This window comes from Fundulus heteroclitus, chromosome 12 (genome assembly GCF_011125445.2).
Source record: "Fundulus heteroclitus isolate FHET01 chromosome 12, MU-UCD_Fhet_4.1, whole genome shotgun sequence".
Lineage (NCBI taxonomy): Eukaryota > Metazoa > Chordata > Actinopteri > Cyprinodontiformes > Fundulidae > Fundulus > Fundulus heteroclitus.
In genome coordinates, this window is record NC_046372.1 from 32,014,121 (window position 1) to 32,035,408 (window position 21,288).

General features: G+C 39.8%; 1 protein-coding gene across 1 annotated transcript in view; it reads left to right on the forward strand.

Annotated features, from left to right (window-relative positions):
* The window catches only part of LOC105926821 (dynein heavy chain 8, axonemal), a 74,851-nt gene extending 58,222 nt beyond the window's left edge, over positions 1–16,629 (forward strand). The window contains exons 71-90 of the mRNA XM_036143887.1: positions 7,312–7,467; positions 8,333–8,488; positions 8,577–8,759; positions 8,899–9,004; positions 9,085–9,337; positions 9,495–9,685; positions 9,770–9,891; positions 9,968–10,083; positions 10,169–10,371; positions 11,213–11,286; positions 12,112–12,264; positions 12,354–12,509; positions 13,910–14,026; positions 14,104–14,205; positions 14,311–14,471; positions 14,573–14,729; positions 14,810–14,962; positions 15,129–15,318; positions 16,035–16,156; positions 16,283–16,629. Coding sequence (XP_035999780.1) covers positions 7,312–7,467; positions 8,333–8,488; positions 8,577–8,759; positions 8,899–9,004; positions 9,085–9,337; positions 9,495–9,685; positions 9,770–9,891; positions 9,968–10,083; positions 10,169–10,371; positions 11,213–11,286; positions 12,112–12,264; positions 12,354–12,509; positions 13,910–14,026; positions 14,104–14,205; positions 14,311–14,471; positions 14,573–14,729; positions 14,810–14,962; positions 15,129–15,318; positions 16,035–16,156; positions 16,283–16,570 — 3,159 coding nt within the window. The 3' untranslated portion in view covers positions 16,571–16,629. The remainder of the gene's footprint in view (positions 1–7,311; positions 7,468–8,332; positions 8,489–8,576; positions 8,760–8,898; positions 9,005–9,084; positions 9,338–9,494; positions 9,686–9,769; positions 9,892–9,967; positions 10,084–10,168; positions 10,372–11,212; positions 11,287–12,111; positions 12,265–12,353; positions 12,510–13,909; positions 14,027–14,103; positions 14,206–14,310; positions 14,472–14,572; positions 14,730–14,809; positions 14,963–15,128; positions 15,319–16,034; positions 16,157–16,282) is intronic.
* Positions 16,630–21,288: the final 4,659 nt, after the last annotated feature.

Sequence of the window (21,288 nt, forward strand, 5' to 3'; positions counted from 1 at the left end):
CAGCTGGGGCTGATGGCAAAGGCATAACCTTCATTTTTACTGACAATGAAATCAAAGACGAAGCCTTCCTTGAACACCTGAACAACGTGCTTTCTTCAGGAGAGGTGAGATTCTGTAATAGCAGCAAAGTCTAGATATATTTTGAAGTTACAATTCGGGCACCTAAACCCTCAAAAGCAAACTTTAGATTCTGAATGGTGAATTTATTTCTGTCCTGATGATGTTGACTTTATTCTGAATCAACTCACCTGCAGGTGTCCAATCTTTTTGCCAAAGATGAGATACAAGAGATAACCCAAAACCTTATTCCAGTTATGAAAAAAGAGCTTCCTCGCATCCCACCAACTTTTGACAACCTTTATGAGTACTTTATAGCGCGGTCAAAAAAGAATCTGCATGTTGTTCTTTGCTTCTCACCGGTAAGTTAAAATGAGTATTTGCTACCTAAAAGCAATAAAAAAAAACTATTCAGAAAATGTACCATATGACCTAAAACAATATAAGACCCCTAGTATTATTTTTATTTTATTCCAATCAATTTCTCTTTATAGGTGGGACAGAAGTTTCGGTCCAGATGTCAGAAGTTTCCTGGCTTGATTTCTGGCTGTACAATGGACTGGTACAGCCCTTGGCCCAGTGAGGCCCTGGTTGCTGTATCCACTTATTTCTTATCAGAGTTCCACATGGTTTGCTCAGCTACTGTCAAGACCTCAGTGATGGCCACAATGGGAATTTACCATGACAGAGTTTCTAATGCTTGTGAGAGTTACTTTGAAAGGTGTCACATTCACACAAATCACATTCACTTTCTATGTTCATGATAGGTTTGTTCCAAAACGTGCAGGATCTCAATATTTTTTGTTCATGTCTCAGCTTTCGCAGAAGAACTCACGTGACCCCAAAGTCCTACCTCTCTTTTATAAATGGTTACAAAAGCTTATATAAAGAAAAACACAATTACATCAACACTTTGGCGGAGCGCATGAATGTTGGTAAGACAATTAAAAAAAACTAAGCTTGACTGTTAATTGTTAATGAACAAAAATGAATGCCTTTTCAATGAATCTTTACTATGTTTCACCTTTTTAACATTTTGATAGTATTTTAATTTGTTGAGATTCACAAGTGTAAATGCTGCAAAATGTCTTTAAAATTGACTGAGGAAGGATTTTTTTTTAATTTATTTACAGGTTTGGACAAACTGAAGGAGGCCAGTGAGTCTGTGGCTCAACTGTCAAAAGATCTTGAAGTAAAGGACAAAGAGCTGGCAATAGCATCTGCCAAAGCAGACAAGGTGAATGATGAACGTCTCCTCCAGAACTGAACAATGTACACATATAAACCAGCTTAATGTAGTTATTGTAAAAGGCCTTTGATTTAACGCTTGCTGAACCACTGATGGCAGTATTTACTTGCCAGTCTTTTTCCTATATTATTTAATCAGTCTCTCATTGCTATGGTGGAATTTTGACCCTCTTTGTTTCACAACAGTTAACTGAAGATTTACTAACGTTTGTGACTGCACTGCCGGCTTAAGATCCCACTGCAGCATTGCAGTCCGTGCAACATCTTGATCCTTTTAGCCATATTGGGTTATAGCTGGGTTGGTGGGCTTGAGCCAACCGTTCTGTTGATGATCCAGTTTTGACCAAGAGTTAGATGTCCGACGGATGGTCTCACATCTGACTCTGAAATACTTTGCTACACAGACAAATTCAGTGTCAACTAAGTGACTGAAAGATGTATAGGTCATATGGGTACATCATCGATGTACGTAATGTGACGTAATCATCGATCCATGTAATGACCCGAACCTGAGACCCAAAAATTCAAACAGACCAGGAGTGAGTTTTGACAGATTTGAGACGATAAACCGGTGGAATGCATAAAAACTACTTCCCACACTTACAGGAGCTACTGAAAGAGGAAGAAGACAGGTTATTGGCTGCAGCAGAGTCAAAGACTTAAGACTGGACTAGTAAAGGCACTAACATTCTCACATTCCAGAAAGGGCTCTTGGTTCTATGATGTGGTTCTTTATTCACATGGGGAAGCTAGCAGGAAGCCTTACTGCTTGCGATTGAGGGCCTGAGATCAACAGCAAAATCCAGGGATATACACTTTAGGAATGCATGATATATCTGCAATAACAGTGTCAACCAATGTTACTCAGTTGTAAACATATCTTGCATCCTATCATACATGCATCGGTCTTATAAGTAAAATTGAGCTATTATTAATGTTGTTATAATTTGTGGATGTGTTTTGGGATGGAGACAGGAGGAGGTTGGCCATGTGATTTTTGTTTGGTCATGAAGAAGTAGTAATGCAGCAGCGATTTTTAATATAAATAAAATAATAGCATATATTTGAAAACATATCTCAGAGTTTGACATGTTAAATCTCTTTATTGCATTTAAATAGGTGCTGGCAGAGGTGACAGTTAGCGCTGAAGCGGCAAACAAAGTGAAGGATGAGGTCGAGATTGTGGCGCAAAGAGCCCAGACACTTGTGGATGGAATTGGGAAAGAGAAAGCCATAGCTGAAAGAAAGCTGGAGAAAGCCAAGCCAGCGTTGGACCAAGCTACAGCTGCACTGAATGTAAGATCTCTGTGACTTCAGCTGGTGACACACTACACGATTTTCCCAGTTTTGACAGATTTTGAGATTAAGAGATCATACCAACGGAGTGGATTTTGTTTACAACCGAATGAGTGGAGATGACACACTTAACAACTGTGTTTGCTGCTGACAACATTTTTTTTTTTACCAACTAAAGCCAACTTTACAAAAGTAGTACCAGTAGATGGCAGTAGTTGAAGATATTGTTGGAGTTTGGACTGGCTAAGTTTCTGTGCCACGCCCCCATAAATTGAAAATCCGCAATTTGGGTCATGTGGTACGATGACGTAGATGTAGGGGGGGCGGCATGGGGGTTCCGAACCAAAAGGGCTGTGGGTCTGTCCCCACCACGCTTCAGGGTTCTGCGGGGTAGCAGCGCCGTGCTGAGAGGTAGTGTGGATTAAACGTTGCTTCACAGCAGGCTGCTGTGAGCTGTGATGTCAGTCAGATTTCTCCGCTCCACTGCGCGATGAGTGAGGAGGACAGAAGGAGACATCCAGAGAGCTCAGTGGGCTCTGATTGAGTGCAAAGAGCTTCTCTGGGCTCAGGCTGGAGTGGGAGAAACACTCCGCTCAGGACTCGTGAAGCAATGCTGTGTCTGAAACGAAAGTTTAGGGGCTACCGGCTACTTGGCAATTCCATTCAGCGAGGATTTTCTCACCCCCGGTGTTGTGCGAAATTCAGTTTGTGTTTTGTGTTATTTTAAACGGCAACATAATCGGTCGTTTTTCAACTTTTGTCACTTAAGCCTGACAAATAAAAGTAAGCCAACAAACACAGTATTCCAACACGTAGTGTGCATTTATGATTTTCCATTGCTGAAATAAGAGGATGGAAACTGGCTGATAGCAGGGCACAAAAATTAAGACTTCTTGAAAAGACGAGAGTGTAGACTTCCTGGTAAATCCCGTTGTAATGTAAAATATGACAGATTACTGGATTAAGGAAATTTCTAGTATACTAAATGCTATTACACATAACAATTTTTGAGAATTTGGAAACAGTTGCTCTTTATTTCCCAAAGTTATGGGGGGAGGAGAGGAGAAAATTGATATTTCAGCTGCCTGAAGATTGCATTTATTTATTTTTATTTTACAATTTTGTAAACAACAGCTGCCGATTAAACTGAATGTTACAACCTTGACATGATTATATGAGTTGTTTTACCGAGAAACCGATCAGAAGCGCCGTGAAACCCCGCCTCTCTGTCTGCAATGCGCGCTCCTGACGCAGAGGGGAACAGATTTTCACAGGGTAGCTGAATTTCGCACAACATCGGGACTTTTCACGTTCGGAAATGTGTGTAAGGAGACATTATCCTTGTTGGTATTTGACCAACCATAAGCCACACACTATTTAGCCATGTTTAATCCATCTATTTGTGTTTGAGAAAGCGAGTCTGCAACCAGGAAGTAACTTGTTGCAATGTCAACAGATCAACCTTTGTCAACGAATTATGTCATCGGTCACGTGACACCCGGCGCAACATTTTTTATGACCTTTCCGCTAAAAAGCCTTAAAAATCCACTTTGTTATCGTATTTAAAAAAAACAAAAATTCCTCGGGTCATAATAATATGTTAACTTTCTAATATATAGCAACTTGTATGATCTCAGAATCAAGAAGTACTTTATGTATGTCTAAGTGCTTTATTCTATGTGGAAACCTTTTCGATCATAAGACTTAGTTTTTGTTAATTACGGTAATGTATTATACATCACCTTTATGTGCGATAGTGAATTGTTTGGTTTATTTAAATAAGACTCTTCATTATTTACTGTCATTTTTTTATATAATTATGTGACTAAAATTTGTTTGGTGATAGTTTGCATTATACCCAGGGGTGTTTTTATGTTAGTATTAATGTCCATAATGTTTTATAATAACAAATAAAGATGTTTTTTTTTAAGTCACCTCGCAGCTGTTGCCGTGTCCAGGCCTTTCTTTTTCATTGGCTGTCAGCAACACACGTTCTTATTACCTGACTGGGTTCAGATCCGCCTCCGCCTTCCAACAAGTTTGTGTGAAATCCAGTTGGGTTGGTTCCCTTCTCAAACCTGCAGACTGCTGTTTTCACCCCATCTCAAAATTGGGCAGAAATCGTGAAGTGTCGCCCCAGCTGTACCTGAACTTACTTGTATATCTACAACTTGAACGTTGTGTTACTCTTATGAATTTTCCAGACCATCTCGCCTGCTGACATTGCAACTGTAAGAAAACTTGCCAAGCCTCCTCATTTGATCATGAGGATTATGGACTGTGTCCTGATATTATTCAACAAAAAGTTAGACTCTGTCACGATTGATCCTGAACGGCGCTGCATTAAGCCTTCCTGGACAGAAGCGATGAAGGTAAAAAGAAAAACTAAGTGCTCTTATTGTTTTAAAATACATATAAGATGGCTCCACTAATAATATTAGGAAGGGATCTCTAGTCTGTAAATGTGATTTTCTTCTCTTTATCTACTGTTTAGCTCTTGAGTAGTCCTGGATTCTTGACATCCCTTCAGCAATTCCCCAAGGACCAAATTAACGATGAAACAGTCGAGCTGCTGCAGCCATACTTTGACATGGAAGATTATACAATGGAAAGTGCCACAAAAGCGTGCGGTAACGTCGCTGGTCTGCTAGGATGGACTCTTGCTATGGCCAAATTCTATGAAATTAACAAAGAAGTTTTGCCACTCCAGGTTTGTGTTTAAGATTTCTGATTTTAGATTTTTGTGTGGGTATTAGTTGGGATGTATGACTTAACTGATATGGTGCCTGTATTCTATCTTTTGAACTATATCGTTATGTTGCAGCTACAATTATGAAACTATTTTTTATGATCTTATATTTTAGATCAACTCAGAGTAGTGGATAGTTGTGAAGTGTAAGGAAAAGTATTCCAAGTGTTACATAATTTTCCTCTCACTTGATTATGTACTACTTTGTGAAGCACTAACACATCCCAATAAAATACACTGAATCCTTAAATGGTAACTCACCCGTAAATTAACTTTTTTGACAATAAACTGTTAAAATGGTTGTCTTATAGTACTATCTACATATCCAGGTCATTATTTTTGACAAATCAATGCATATTTGTTGAAATCCTGCTTTTGTGTCTAAAACTGTCAGTGTGGCGCCCTCCTAAAGTTTAACGGTGGTCTTACATTGAATTTTGATTACGTATTGCTTTTAGTACAAATGTTTTTGTGACGTCACCTGGAAAAATTTATGTCAGTAGCTCTGTTGCTGTGTGGTATGAAAGCAGCTCGAGTTCAGCCATTAGCCCATCACATTTCCCTCAGCGCTGTCTCACAGGCAGACATCAACTGCATGAGCAAAGCTGTCGGTGATCCCGCCCTGGATTGAAAAGATGGAAATCAATGATAATATAAAATTGGACCCATCCTGTACTCCACTGCCTTAGCAGTACCATCTTGGACATTGCTGAGTCAGCGGCTCAAACTGATAAGGCTCTGGCCCGCTGGGCCCCATAAAACACTCCCTCAACCTTCGGTGACGAGGGGAGTGAAAAATCCTCCACTTCAAACAACCGAATTGTGGCGTAACTACCAGCATAACTGTTCACTCTCCATGATTCAATACAGCAAACCAAGCTGGCTGCTACTTTTCATGAACACAGGCCTAAAACCTCCCTTCTACTACTTTCAGAAACCCACCATTTCTAAAAGTAGCTTCAACTCTCATCCTAAAGGCTTCTTCAGAAGGGATTTAGGATTATGAAGTCTGGGAGGACAGAGAATCTATACCTGACTCAAATACATTGACATTTGTGGATGTAATAGGACAAAATGTTGAGAGATTCAAAGAGTATATGTCTGTGCAACGTTGTGCATAAAAATATACATGTTGAAAAAAAAATCAGACAGCATAGTCTGCTTTTATTTTAAAGCACTGTTGTTATTGCTGTACAGGCTAACCTGGCCATTCAACAAAGTCGTCTGAACGTGGCTAATAACGAGCTAAGCAAGGCTGAGGCCCTGAGGGCTGAAAAGCAAGCTGAGTTGGACAAAGTCAACGCTAAATATAATGCCGCCATGAAAGAGAAACAGGTATGACTCCTTCAAAATACAGCTTTATCTCTGAATTTAACACAACGGAGAAAATGTTGACATCTTGTGTTATGCACAGGACTTGTCAGATGATGCACAGATGTGTAGGAATAAAAAGCAGACGGCATCTGCATTAATCGATGGACTTAGTGGAGAGAAGATTCGCTGGACACAGCAGAGCAAAGAGTTTATATCTCAAATAAATAGGTAGGCTAAAAAGAAAAATGTGCTTCACAATGAAAGGCACTTTGGCAGTATACACTGAACAGGTAACAAACAAACTGAACAGGTTTTTGCTTGCTTAAACGTTTATTTAAAAGTATTGATTGTATCAAATAAGAACTAAATAAGCCTTTCCTATTTTTTAGACTTGTGGGTGATGTGCTCCAGCTTACTGGCTTCCTTTCATACTGTGGGCCATTCAATCAAAATTATCGAGACAAATTGCTGAAGGACTGGCAGGAAGAGCTTCTGAGTCACAAAATCCCTTTTACAGAAAGTCTCAACATAATCTCTGCCCTCGTGGACCCTCCCACTGTAAGGATAGAATGCATTTAATTTAACTTGAACACTAGATCCACAAGTTACAGATAAGATCCACTCAAACGTTCCTGTCCATGTTTAAGATAAGCGAGTGGAACCTTCAGGGACTCCCAGGAGATGACTTGTCTGTTCAGAATGGCATCGTTGTCACCAAAGCAACAAGATATCCCCTCCTCATTGATCCTCAGACACAAGGAAGGACATGGATTAAAAAAAAAGAAGCAGCCAATGAACTTCAGGTATAGAGCCTAATCAAATTAAAGTACTTCTTGATTCTGCGATCGACCAACTCTGAAATACATCCATTAGTGATCATATTTTCAAAAAAATGTGACAGTAAGATCGTGATTGCGCAGTTAAATGTTTTTTAAGGACTAAAAATTGTCCCTCGCGACCGCTAGGCTGAAAATCCACAATTTGCGTCACGTGGTACGATGAGTAGAGAGAGTACAATGGAGTACACAACGATAAGTTCAGATGGCGATTAACAAAGTGATGATTTTAACACGAAAGACAGCGCAAGCGTCTGTTACGACTCGGGTAAGTCTGAGAAAAACATTTTGGAGAATAAACGAGATGGGTTGCTGGTGTGTAATTGGAATCGGGGCTTATAATCGTGGTTCTGGCTGACAGTTCGGATGTAAACACGGAAGCAACTCGTCGAAGCCCGATTGCCTGGCATCGTTTATGACGGCTGAAATCCGCCAGAACAGCAAATAAAAGAAAAAGATGTACATTCAGCACAAACCACAGGTTCTCAGCATTATGTGTTCTATTTGGCTTAATAATCTGGACGTGAGCGCTCTGAGAGCGGACACGCATTTATCTGTCGAGCCGTGGCGCTCATATTCTCAGGGGGTTGGCGGGGGCGGCAGCTTGGGGGTTCCGAACCGAAAGGCTAAAAAGCCTTAAAAAATCCACTTTGTCATCAAATTATTTTATTTTTTTGTCCTCGGGTCATAATAATATGTGAACTTTCTAATATATAGCAACTTGTATGATCTCAGAATCAAGAAGTACTTTAAATAAATTGCAATTACCTTTTTTTCCCATGATGAGTTGGTTTAGTTCCAAAGATTAGAGATACTCTGATCTCTTGTCCAGGTCACGTCACTCAACCACAAGTTTTTCCGCACTCATTTGGAAGATTGTCTTTCCTTGGGCCGACCTCTGCTTATTGCTGATATATTTGAAGAGCTTGACCCTGCCCTGGATAATGTGCTTGAGAAAAACTTCATTAAATCTGGGACCAGTTATAAGGTACTCGGCCATCTTGACAATATGAATTTAGCTGTCAAAACTTAAAACAATTACTCTCTTAACTTCTTTGACTTGTTTCTTGTTTTAGGTTAAAGTTGGAGACAAAGAGATAAATGTCATGAATAGCTTCCGGCTCTATATAACCACTAAACTACCCAATCCAGCATATACCCCGGAAGTCAGCGCTAGGACATCCATCATTGATTTCACAGTAAACATGAAGGGTCTGGAGAACCAGCTGCTAGGTCGTGTCATCCTCATGGAGAAACAAGTTAGAACATGCTTGCTTTATTTTTATTTAATTGAGTTTTAAAATATGATTTATTGAGTTGAATAAATATTAGTTATTCTTATTAGAAAATGGTTGTAACACTGACTGACCTTTGGTTGTATTTCCTGTCTTTCAACAGGAACTAGAAGCAGAGAGATTGAAGTTAATGGAAGATGTAACTGCCAATAAGAGGAAGATGCAGGAGCTGGAAGACAACTTGCTGTACAAACTCAGCTCCACTCAAGGTCTTACAGATACTTGTGTAAACTCCTCTGTAGGGTTTTGAGTAATTCCTGATTAACTGTTTTTGCTTTTGTGATTAAAGGTTCCTTAGTTGATGATCCGTCCATGATTGGCATTCTGCACACAACTAAGCAAACTGCTGCTAAAGTTAGTGAAAAGCTCAGTGTGGCAGCAGAAGCCGAGGCAAAGATCAATTTAGCTCAAGCGGAATATCGTCCCGTTGCCTCACGAGGCAGCATTCTCTACTTCCTCATCACAGAAATGAGCATGGTCAATGTCATGTACCAGACCTCCCTGGGTCAGTTCCTCAAAGTGTTTGATGTATCCCTCGAAAGGTAGGCTTTCACCAAGACAAATTGTGTCTGGACAATGCTTATTTTAATGCCATGAAGCAAGGTATGGCAGCATTTGCATAGTAAACCTTATGCAAAAGCAACATGCTGCTAGAAACCATACATGGAATGTTAACATTTCTTGAATATCTCTTCACAGGTCTGAAAAGTCCTCTAAAACCCAGACCCGAATTTCGAACATCATTAGCTATTTGACATTTGAGGTGTTCAGATATACAATCAGAGGCCTGTATGAAAACCACAAGTTTGTTTTCACGCTCTTGTTGGCCCTTAAGATCGAATTACAGACCAATAAAATCGATCAAAACAAATTCCAGTTACTAATTAAAGGTATGAACAGTAGATTGCTGGAAAAGCAATCCTGATTGTTATAGTATGCTGTAATTAAAATTTTGTCTTTGAATACGTTCATAGGTGGTGCGGCTCTGGACTTGAAGACCTGTCCCCAAAAGCCATTCAGGTGGATCCTGGATATGGTGTGGCTAAACTTGGTGGAACTTAGCAAACTTCCAGATTTTGCCAATATCCTATACCAGGTAAGCTCAATAAACTGTACGTATAAATCTTTTGTAGATCATACTGTATTCATGCTGAGAATGTAGCATTTTGCAGGTGTCCCAAAATGAGAAAAACTGGAAGGCATGGCTTAATCTTGATGCACCAGAGGAAGGCGTCATTCCTGATGGATACAATTCTATGGACGTCTTCCAAAAACTTTTGCTGATAAGGTTGAATTCTGTGGCTGACTTATTTTGTATGCATTCAAGCATGAACTCAAACATAACACAATGATAACATGTTTAATTTTTACAGGTCTTGGTGCCCTGATCGTACCTTGGCTCAAGCTATTAAGTATGTAGATAAATCCATAGGCAGCCAATTTGCTGAACCTGTGATCCTAAATCTTCATGGCACATGGGAGGAAAGTGATACTCGCACTCCCCTAATCTGCTTCCTCTCTATGGGTTCTGATCCCACTGATCAAATCGAAGCACTTGCCAAGAACCTTGAGCTTGGTAAGTCCTCCTCTCCTGTTAGATTCGGAAAAGATTAGCTTCCTGTTTTATCTCTAAAATCCCATTGGAGTATGATGAGTCATTTTTTTGTTCACTATAAGGCTATCTAACTTTTTTTCCAGGTTCAAGCAGAATCCTTTTACTAATTTATCAGTTTGGAAACTTTATTACTGATAGGCCCTTAGCTCAACTAACTGGATAATTAAGCCAAACATGTAAAAAGTCAGTACTTTAGGAACCAGGCTTTGTCATATTTTAACCTCATGGATCACAGGGTGTCCCCAGTGATCAGTTCAATTAAAAATATTTTATTAAGGAGGATTCTGAAAGTTGTTGTAGATACTGATGGCAGTGGGCAGGAAGGATCTCCTATAGCTGTCTGTCTAATGGCCTTCTTACACTGTGCACTTTTAGCAATCTTATAAGACTATTCCATGACACACTGTGCAATGTTGATTTAATAATCTTAATTGTCAGATATAGGATTAAAAAAAAAGATCTAATGATAATAATATTGTAATCCCAAGTGTATAAAACAAAGCCCTCCAATTCACTAATCGGTGCAGTCCATTTGGTGCAATGGCACAAACCATTGTGCCAACAATGGTGGAGACGCAAGGTATAAATGCATCATTTTTCCTGGATGAATGGCAAATTTCCTGTTGTGCATCTTTATGGGCGTGGCAAATGTACTATTCTCCAATTTTCACCTATGGCTGTGATATAAGTAAATGATGCACTGTGAAGCTCATTGAGTGGGTAATAAAACTACAAAATGTGCAATGTACATATCTCAATAAAGTCAGATTAATTTAGTCCATGTAAATATTGTGTTTTATAGAGTGCAGAGCAATATCGATGGGACAAGGGCAGGAGGTTCATGCAAGGAAGCTTCTGAAGACATCAATGACAGAGGTACTAACAGATGATAGGATGTGACTTTAGTCACTAACATAGGCAGCTATAGTGCTGAAACATAACTGGCAGGAAGTGTTGTTCTAAAGCCCAACCACATCTTTTAATGCCTAGAATCACAAATTAGAAGCAGGATTATTTTGATCTTTCAGAGCAACATAAAATTAGACTCATCCAGTGTACTATAGCTTTCACCATTTAAATAGGAGAGAATTTATACTTAATGTCTTCTTAAACTTAAAGCTGAAATGAAAAGTCTGTGATATAACCATTAGTCTAATATTTTTCTCTCTTTTTGATTTTCTCTGGCATAATGGACACAGTTGGAGTTTCAGTATAGTGAATAATTTTATACACACTGTTATGTTATAAACAAAAAAATGTATATTAATTTTTGGAACCCATGCATAATATGCAAATACACCCCTTTGTCGAGAATGTTGTAAAAACAGAAACTAGAATTATGAGCCTGGAAAGTGTTGAATTTGACTCGTACAGGAACCCAAAGTTCTTAACTTTTAAGGAGTTTTATTGAGGGGGAGGGGGGATTTATGGCTTTGCTTCCTTAACACCATAATCTAAATGAGTATCCAACATCATTGTTTTATTGACATCAAAGACAGCCTTTTATTACACTTCACTAGTATCAATATTATCGTCATTGCTGATTTGTCATATCTACTTGGATAGACAGGAGATTTAAACTTAAAAGTCGCAGTTTAGATGGAATCCACACTAAGGATGGAAACATGATTCAGATTATACAATTTTAACTTGATTGCTGACCATTGAACCTGATCTGTGGCCTTTGTGTCTGTTGTACAGGGAGGCTGGGTCCTTCTGCAGAACTGTCACCTGGGCTTAGAGTTTATGGATGAGCTGCTAGAAACAATCACAGTAGCTGAGACAATGCATGACACTTTCAGAGTGTGGATCACCACAGAACCACACAATCAATTCTCTATCACACTCCTGCAGGTATAACCCCAATGTAAAACATTACATTCTGGCCCAACTTTTACAAACACTGTGTCACACAAATGTCTTTCTCCTCTTCACCGCCCTAGTCTTCAATCAAGTTTACCAACGATCCGCCACAGGGAATACGTGCCGGCTTGAAACGAACATTTGCAGGAATTTCACAGAACCAGTTGGAAGCAAGCAACCTGCCCATGTGGAAGCCCTTGTTGTACAGTGTGGCCTTTCTACACACTGCTGTACAGGTAGCCCTTTCTGATACCATAGTTAAAGTAGATTTCTTTATTTAGATGTAGATAATATAAGCAGGGTCAGAAAGAACAAGAAAGCATGCCCTAAAACAAACCTGACTTTTGTTAGCTTTTAAATAACTGAAATCAACCAGAAGTTTTATAATAGATTATAATCTAATTGATATAAAGGCAACAAAAATGTTTGAACATGCTTTCATTAGGCAAGCCAGTGAGTAAGAGTAAAATTGAAAGTATTTTAATTATCCAGTTAGTTGAGCTTTAAAAGGGCCTAGTCTCACACTATGACTATACCAAGTTACATATTATGGTCACATACAAATTGCGCCCTGTTGGCTGATTATATTTGATATATGTGTCTTACAATTTGTTTTTCCTGTATGTATTAGTAAACAACAAGCTTTTTTGTATATTTACCACAACAAGACCAGTTAACCACCAGAAGTACGATGTTGCGCATGCGTGCAATGAGGAAACAAGGAAAAGCAATGGATCCCACAGACATATATTTACGACATTATAATGATGTTATAATGATTAAATAAAATCACAAAGATAATGCCAGTAGATCTGGTTTGTCCTAAGAATCGGTTGGTACTAATCCATGGAGCACATGAACAGGGCATCTTCTCCGAATCACTCCGCTATGCAACTTCCAATATGGCACGACTCACCACTCAACGAGGCATCTATGTAAATATGTCTGCGATGGAGCCGCAGCGAGTCAGCAATGCCCAGCAGAGGAGTCAAAAGAAGGAGTTTCAAGTAACTACAGATCGGCTTGGTCTTTGATGACGCCGAGCTGTTACTTTAATGCGATGCTGCTGGCTCTTATCTAGCTGCACCAGCAGACACCATCTTGCTTTCTGATAGTTTCATAGTCCTGCCAGCAGATGGCACAACAATGTTTATGTTTATGTATGCTGATCGCACAGGTGCAAAGTTCTTTTCAGGCTCCAAAAGGACTGCGTAAACAATATCAAGATGACCACCTGGCATACATTGTTTTATTTGAAGATGAATTGATGTTTTATGTGTGTGTTTTTCATGGTGAAAATATGTGACTAGGCCCCTTCAGTCACGTAGATGTGTCCCTTGGACCAGGGACACATTTAAAAGTTGCAGGACACGACCTGTGGGGACTGGAGTTTGACTCCCCTCAATTATAGCATTTATTTGATAACCCCAGATTATTTACTGTAATTGTTTTAAATATTCCAGTATATTGGACTTCCATAATTGATACTGGATTATTTTTTAAAACAAATCATCCAAAAATAAGTCTATAACTTCCAAGGCGTTTGGAGAACTAAATTCAGTTTGTGTTTTTCTGTGACAGAAATTTTGATGTTGCACTGTTTGTGTATTTTGTCGTTTACCAACTCTTGTTTCAGGAACGACGCAAATTTGGACCTTTGGGTTGGAACATACCTTACGAGTTCAACTCAGCTGATTTTTCTGCAAGCGTCGAGTTTGTGGAAAAACACTTGGATGATTGTGGCCCGAAGCAGGTGAGGATTTGTCAAAGAGGCCACAAATGTCTGAAGATCTTTGCCTTATTTACTAGTCTGTACTTTTCTCTCCGCAGGATGTTTCATGGGTAACCGTGCGATACATGCTTGCTGAAGTGCAGTATGGAGGAAGGGTCACAGATGACTACGATAAACGCCTGTTGAAGTGTTTTGCTCGTGTACCTATCCCCGTTTTGTCTTACTTCTTCTCCTTACTTCTCGTTTCTTTCATCGATTATTTTAACATGTTTACGATATATAAGATTATATGCTTTTAACTACAGGTGTGGTTCAGTAAGAAGATGATAGACCCGTCATTTGGCTTCTATACGGGCTACAAAATTCCTGTTTGTGAGACAGTTGAGGAGTACATGAATTACATCCAGAGCTTGCCTATTGCAGATTCACCTGAAGCATTGGGCCTGCATTCTAACGCTGATATCACGTAAGAAGATGCCGTAGATATGCGAAGCAGTAAAAATGGTGAGAACAACATCCGACATTATAGTTGATGTGACATTTCTGTTGTATCTAAAACATTTCTAGATACCAGGCAAATACATCCGCTGAAGTGTTGGACACGATCATAAATATCCAGCCAAAGGAAAGTGGAGGAGGATCTGGGGCGACCCGGGAGTCCATTGTTTACAACATGGCAGAAGACATGTTGGAGAAGCTGCCCCCAGATTATGTGCCGCATGAGGTCAAGGCTTGATATTTGGGTTTTTCTGCACCACTTCTTTTATCCATGGAGTCTAGAATGTGTTCTTTTTGTGCATGAAGGTCAAAGCCAGGCTGCAGAAGATGGGAGCTCTAAACCCGATGAACATCTTCCTACGGCAGGAAGTGGATCGAATGCAGAGAATAATCTCTGTTGTGCGGACTAGCCTGAGTGACCTGAAGTTGGCTATAGACGGCACTATAATCATGAGCGATGTAAGATTTCTGCTTGGCTAACAAATATCCCCAAATATTCCTAAGTTCCAGCACATATTCTTTTACGTACAAATGCAAATATTTTACATTTGACTACTTTGTGAAGGATGTTTTTAATAAGATATTAATGTTTAATGAAACAGCCGAGCTTTACTTTCTTTCCTAGAACCTCCGCGATGCCTTGGACAATATTTTTGATGCCCGTGTTCCAGGCTTGTGGAGGAGCATCTCTTGGGAGTCTTCCACTTTGGGCTTTTGGTTCACTGAACTTATTGAGAGAAACACTCAGTTCAACAGCTGGGTGTCTGAAGGAAGACCAAAAACCTTCTGGATGACAGGTTTCTTTAATCCCCAGGGTGAGCTTCACTATAATGACTCTGAAGGTCTGAGCATTATCTCTAATGAATAAATCGCTCAGGATTAGGGGACCTATACAAACTCCACAACAGAGAAACTTTTTCTTTTCCAAACAGAATAAACTTTTCTCCTGCCAGAACATTTTAGCTTCAAAATAACTCGAGTGCAGAACTTCTGAAAAGCCGATATCATACGTCCCCGTACTAACCACACCTACTTCAAATTGCTGACCAATCACACAATAGTTGTTGAAGTACAAAAAAAAAACCCTGAAAAGAAGGCTTCAGAAATGGAATGATGTAATTTTGTTTATGTGGACCTAGGAAAGAGGACCAAATCTTCTGTTCTTACGCTGGAACACTTGGTTCTTACTCCCAGGTCTACAAGAACAAAACAAATTATTTCTGTTCTTGCAGGTTAGGAAGCTTGTTCTTGTCAGGGCAGAGCTTTTTCTTTTAGTGTCCAACAACTATCATGTGACTAACCAGGAATCTGAAGTGGGCGTGGTTTCAACGCTGAGAAGTGCTGCAGCTGGAGGGGCCTATGAGTACCTCCCTCGAGTTCTGCACCTGAGTTCTTCTAAACCAAATAGAAGTTTGTTCTTGTAGATGATGTGCAGGCTTGGCAAAAGCGAGACCAGAGAAATATTTGCAAGAAATAAATCTGTTGATTTTTACCAGGGGTGACCTATGCCAACACCCTCTGATGTCTGCAGGTTTCCTCACAGCTATGAGGCAGGAGGTAACCAGGGCTAACAAAGGCTGGGCTCTGGACACAGTCACGCTTAACAACGAAGTTTCAAAAATGGCAAGGGAGGAAATCACTGAGGCACCAAAAGTGAGTTTCTTGTCTCTTTTTGTCTTGACAGTCATAGCTGCGTGGAGTAATAACAGCATGTGTATATTTAAGAAAGAAACTTTAAACCAAAACCCGTTTTGGTTTCAATGTCATTTCCTTTAAAAGGAGGGAGTTTACGTCTACGGTTTGTACCTGGATGGCGCCGGCTGGAACAAAAAGAACATCCATCTTGTAGAGCCCGCACCTAAAGTGTTGTTCACACCCATGCCTGTGATTCGCATGTTTGCTATCAAATCCACCGCTCCTGTTGACCCGAAGCTGTACGTCTGCCCAATCTACAAGAAGTCCAGACGTACAGACCAGAACTACATCACAGCAGTGACATTACCGACCATCATGTCACCAGATCACTGGATCATGCGTGGGGTTGCTCTGCTCTGTGATATTGCCTGATGTGTCTATGTTGTCTGCATGTTTGCTTCACTCTTTTCAATAAACATTTTATTGGTGCATTCCTTCTCCTCCCGTTGTCATTCTTTGCCCTTTAATGCAGTAAATCCTCCATTCTGTTTGGGTGTTTAGTCGGTTGATGCTGCAATGAAGCAGCCAAGCTGGCAAATAAAAAGAGGACACAAACCGACTGATATCCTTAGTTTTTTTATGTTCTTGTCCTTGTTAGTAATTCTCCCTCAGCCTAAGCCACCAGTTAATTAGACCCCATTCACCTTTGTCTCCTGGTTTAACCTATAGTCTGCACCTGTTCTCTGCTCTATTTAAGCCCTGTTTTTATTTGTCTCTGAGTTCTAAAAACATGATTTTAGAGTGTGTACGCTGGAACTGAAATAATCATGGATATTAAACATGACTACTGGTTGTGTTTTCCTTCAGCAGCTGGTTCTATGGACTATCTCAAATGTTACATGGTGGGGAACATGTATGCCATGTCATTTATGTTTTGTGCTTCTGTTCAATTTATGTATAAACTATAATAGTTTTTTAAGATTTATACAGTGCCTTTTTGTTCAGTTTTGTGATCTCCAATTAAGTGACAAAAGTTATAGTATAAATGACCTGTTTAAAAAGCAAGAAAAGCTAAAAAACACTGATAATTTGTATTTACACACTAAGCCATGGACAATATTTAAGTCTAAATTAAAATAATAAGTGAAACATGTCTAATTTGTTATCACTGTACAGTGATAACAAATTACACCTTTTACGCCAAATTACACCTGTATGGCTGACTCACTGATCAACGTCTAGAACAACTCATTTTCACTGTTAAACCTTTGCTGCTTCCATCTTTAACACTTGATTCTGGTCTCAGAATGAAAGACCTCGCTGAGTGAACTCGACATTGTTATAAGATTTAGGCAATCCTGACTGTGACGCAAGCCTTGTTGTCCAGCGGTAGCGGTGCAGCTCCAGTAGAGGGCAGTATAATACCATTCAACGCTTCCTGTATAACAAAGGCTAAAAAAAGAAGAAGAAAAAGACATTGCCCTATCACTTTCTGTATAATCTGCTAAATATTTTTAATACAAAATAAAAAAATATACATAACGTCATTTTTCAACATTACTGGGTAAAAAGTTGATTTTAGTGTGTTCATTGTTCTCAATAAAGACACCCACCTGCACTGTTGCAACCTGTTTTATTGCATTCTGTATAAAACAATGTTAGGGGGAATTTGTTTTACATCTTCTAAGTCTTAGTGAGACCTGATTGGGGGGTGGGTTAATAAAAAATGTAGTTTGAAAGCGCCACAATTCAATAAATGAGTAATTTATTAAATTTTTATTTTAAAAGTAATTAATTAGATAAATAATTCTAGACATATAAAAAAATTCTATATTATGTTTATTATTATATAAGTGTCTATAATTTATCAAGTTAAGCTGGATCACAGGACTATTAAATATAAAAATCCTCTAGGCTTTTCTAAATATGATTATTACTATTTTTTCAGTTATTCTTTATTTAATAAACTATCTAATATTTAAATAGTGATTAATGTACTATGTATTTTTCCAATTTTTTTTAGATTTTTACATTTTTAAATAGTTACGTAATATGCTATTGATTGACTCAATCGTGGCATTTTTGGCCCTTGATTGCAATTTAACTGCAAGAATTGCAGTATATACCCACTATATAGAAGATACTGCATTGGGTTTCATATTGGATAATAAAATCCTCACAGTTTGCAGTTAGGTGAACTCAGCATAAATATTTTCTTGCGCCAGATTAAGCATCACATTTTGATAGTCTTAACATAATCAAATCCCATTTCTGTGTTTTGTTAAGGTGTCTCATAGGATGTTTTTCTGGTTCTTGTGGTCAAAACAAACAGCTTCTGTTCACAAGTACTAGCTACACCAGAGACTCAGTTTGGTTTTTCGTATTTGAGCCAAATGAAGGGGACAGTGTTTAAAAGGCAGTTGCAATGTGACCATACGAAAGTATTTAACCTCTCCCTTCCACTAGTCTTATGCCAGTCATTACGTTGAAGAGAGTTTTGAAGTCCACTCAACGTGTTGAGAAAAAACAGACATGGCACAGAGGTAAAATTTTGAGTGACTTGACAGTTTTTGACCTGTTCAGGGTGTACTCTGCCTCTTACCCAATAGCCCTTTTCCATTAAAAGCTCCAGGATTTAAAGCCTCAGGCTTTGGTTTTCCAGGGTAAACCAAAGTCTGGGGCTTTTGGGTTTTCATGTTTCCATGAGCTAGGGGCCATTTACGTTAAACAGCCCAGTGACACATGGGAGGTTAAGAGGAAATACTGCAGTACCACTCCGGTCCAGCGGGTGGCAGCAAGATGACAGCAGTCAAACAGAAAAGCAGAGAAGTTGTATCCATATCCAGGCACTCTTATGGTGCGTTCCTTTCCCTCTAATGTCGAAACTCATGAGTCGCATCTCGGCTTTTTTGCGTTCCAGTTCCCTCCGTCAGACAGTAGGAAAAAACATGGATGCTTGCAATGTTGCTAAAACAATAACACTGATAATAACGCGGTTCTAGACAGCATTTTAGTGCAAATAAATAGAGCTAAAACACCTTGTCTGACAAACACTGATGTCATGATTTCGGCACTGTTGCCTGGTCTAATCTCTCATGTCACTCACCTGTTTAGCTCTGCCCTCTCCCTCATCACTTCAGATCTGTTCCACCTGCTCTCACCAGTATATGACCAACTCTAAGACCAGACAACAGTGCCAGATTATTTCGAGATTTTGTGAGACCTATTCCAGCGTTTATTCTGATTACCTGATCCCGACCTATCTGCCTCTTGACTTCTGAGTCTGCCTGTTCCCGTCTGATTCTGCCTGCCTGATCTGTGTTCTGACTTCTGCCTGACCTGACTACCTGCTGATCTCTGCCCACTGTGTACTGACCGGATTAGTTTCCTGACTACCGAGCTTGCTAGCCCTCGTTCAGTCTGTCTGCTGATCTGTGTATCGAACCTGAAACTGTGACCCGACTCCGTCGTGGATTGTCCTTCGGCACCTCACTGGATCTCTGATTTTCCTGGCTCCGTCCATCGACTACGTCCCCGACTCCGTCTTTGGCTTCGCTCTACGGCTCATCCTGCTCACGTTCCCCCTCACGGTTCTGATCTCCTGCCTATCCTCCGACTTCCGATACACCTGCCTCTAGGAATCTCTGAGCGGCAACCATTGCGCCGGATTGGCGACCCGCCAGATAGGATCTACCTCTGCTACTGGATCTGAACTGGACATTAAGACCAGGTTAGTGACTGACACGTTTGTGTGCAAACACTTTCAGATAAGCGTGGTCACTAACCTGTTGTCTCCTGCAGAGGCTCCCGCTGTTGATGCTGACGCCTCCCGCTCCGTGTCTGATCTTAATAAACTGTTAAACCCTAACTGTTTGTTTGCCTCGAATACTGGGTCCACCTGTTCTGAGCCTAACACTGAAAGGCAGCACCTGGATGACTGACTAAATGATACATAAATAATAGAGAACTGCAGAAAACAGTCAAAGTATGAGGTTTTACTCAATGTTGCTGCAAGTAACACACATCATGAATACCGATGTCGGCTACCATCCTGTTGCACCGAGTTACCTACTCATAATACCAACTTTAGGGGCCGTTCAAGTTAAATTTTCCAATCCCAGAGGTTGAGAATCCCGAGTATCGAGGACAAATGGAATGTACTATCATGCTGAGACTCATCTGGACGCTGGAGAAACAGGACAACAATGCTGATTACGTTACATCTCCTTAGCCCCTTTTATACCGCCCCAGGCCTAATTCTCACCACCGGGCTCCAAAATATTACACAGTAACTTAGCATATGCTTTGTAGTGACCTTTTCAGCAGCGATGGATAGATCCAGTCTGCGGGAAATCGCAGACGGTCTGACCGACAACACACCGCAGCAACGGGGGTTAACAGAGCAGTCTCACTGGGCAGCCTGTCTGTGGGTCTCTGCCACTCCCGACAAGTCTGAGCCCGATTAAAATTGGCTCATAATAGCAACATCAGGGATGTCCCCGGTTTTCATTAGAGAAATCTGGTCACCCGGCAACATTGATGCTGCTATTTCATCAGTGATGTCCAATCTACCAAACATCAATTATTTACCAGAGAACGTCTTTGAAGGCTTTTGTCAGTGGAAACGATGGTTTCAGTTTTGATGTTGGTTTCGATGTGAGTGGTTGAAGTAGCACATCAGTAAAGATGACGGACAAGTGGTTTATCTAATCATATATAAGAATTTTTGATGGGGCCCTCCTTCTGAAATACATCTCCAATGGAGCGATCCCAGATGGATGTGTGGAGCTCAGCAGAACAAAATCCCTCTGGCAAGAATCAGTTTACAAATTTGGGTGTTTTGGTATGACATTTTTACTTAATGCCGACTATCACAGCATTCCTGGCTTCCATTTTGAACACATAACATATTTGCATTAGTATTGTACACAAAATCAAGGACCCTAAAAAATCCATAAATGTAAGATTGAAAAACCAATAGCATATATTTGTTTGTTTTTTTAAATTTTCTCATTAGCTTTGATATTTAGAAAATATAGGGGACAGTTGTCAAATGGACACAATAAGTACCAATCATTAATACATGCATTTCCTTCAGTTTTACTGTCAGTCTAATGTGTCAGGGAAACTTAATCAGGCTCTTTGGAGTA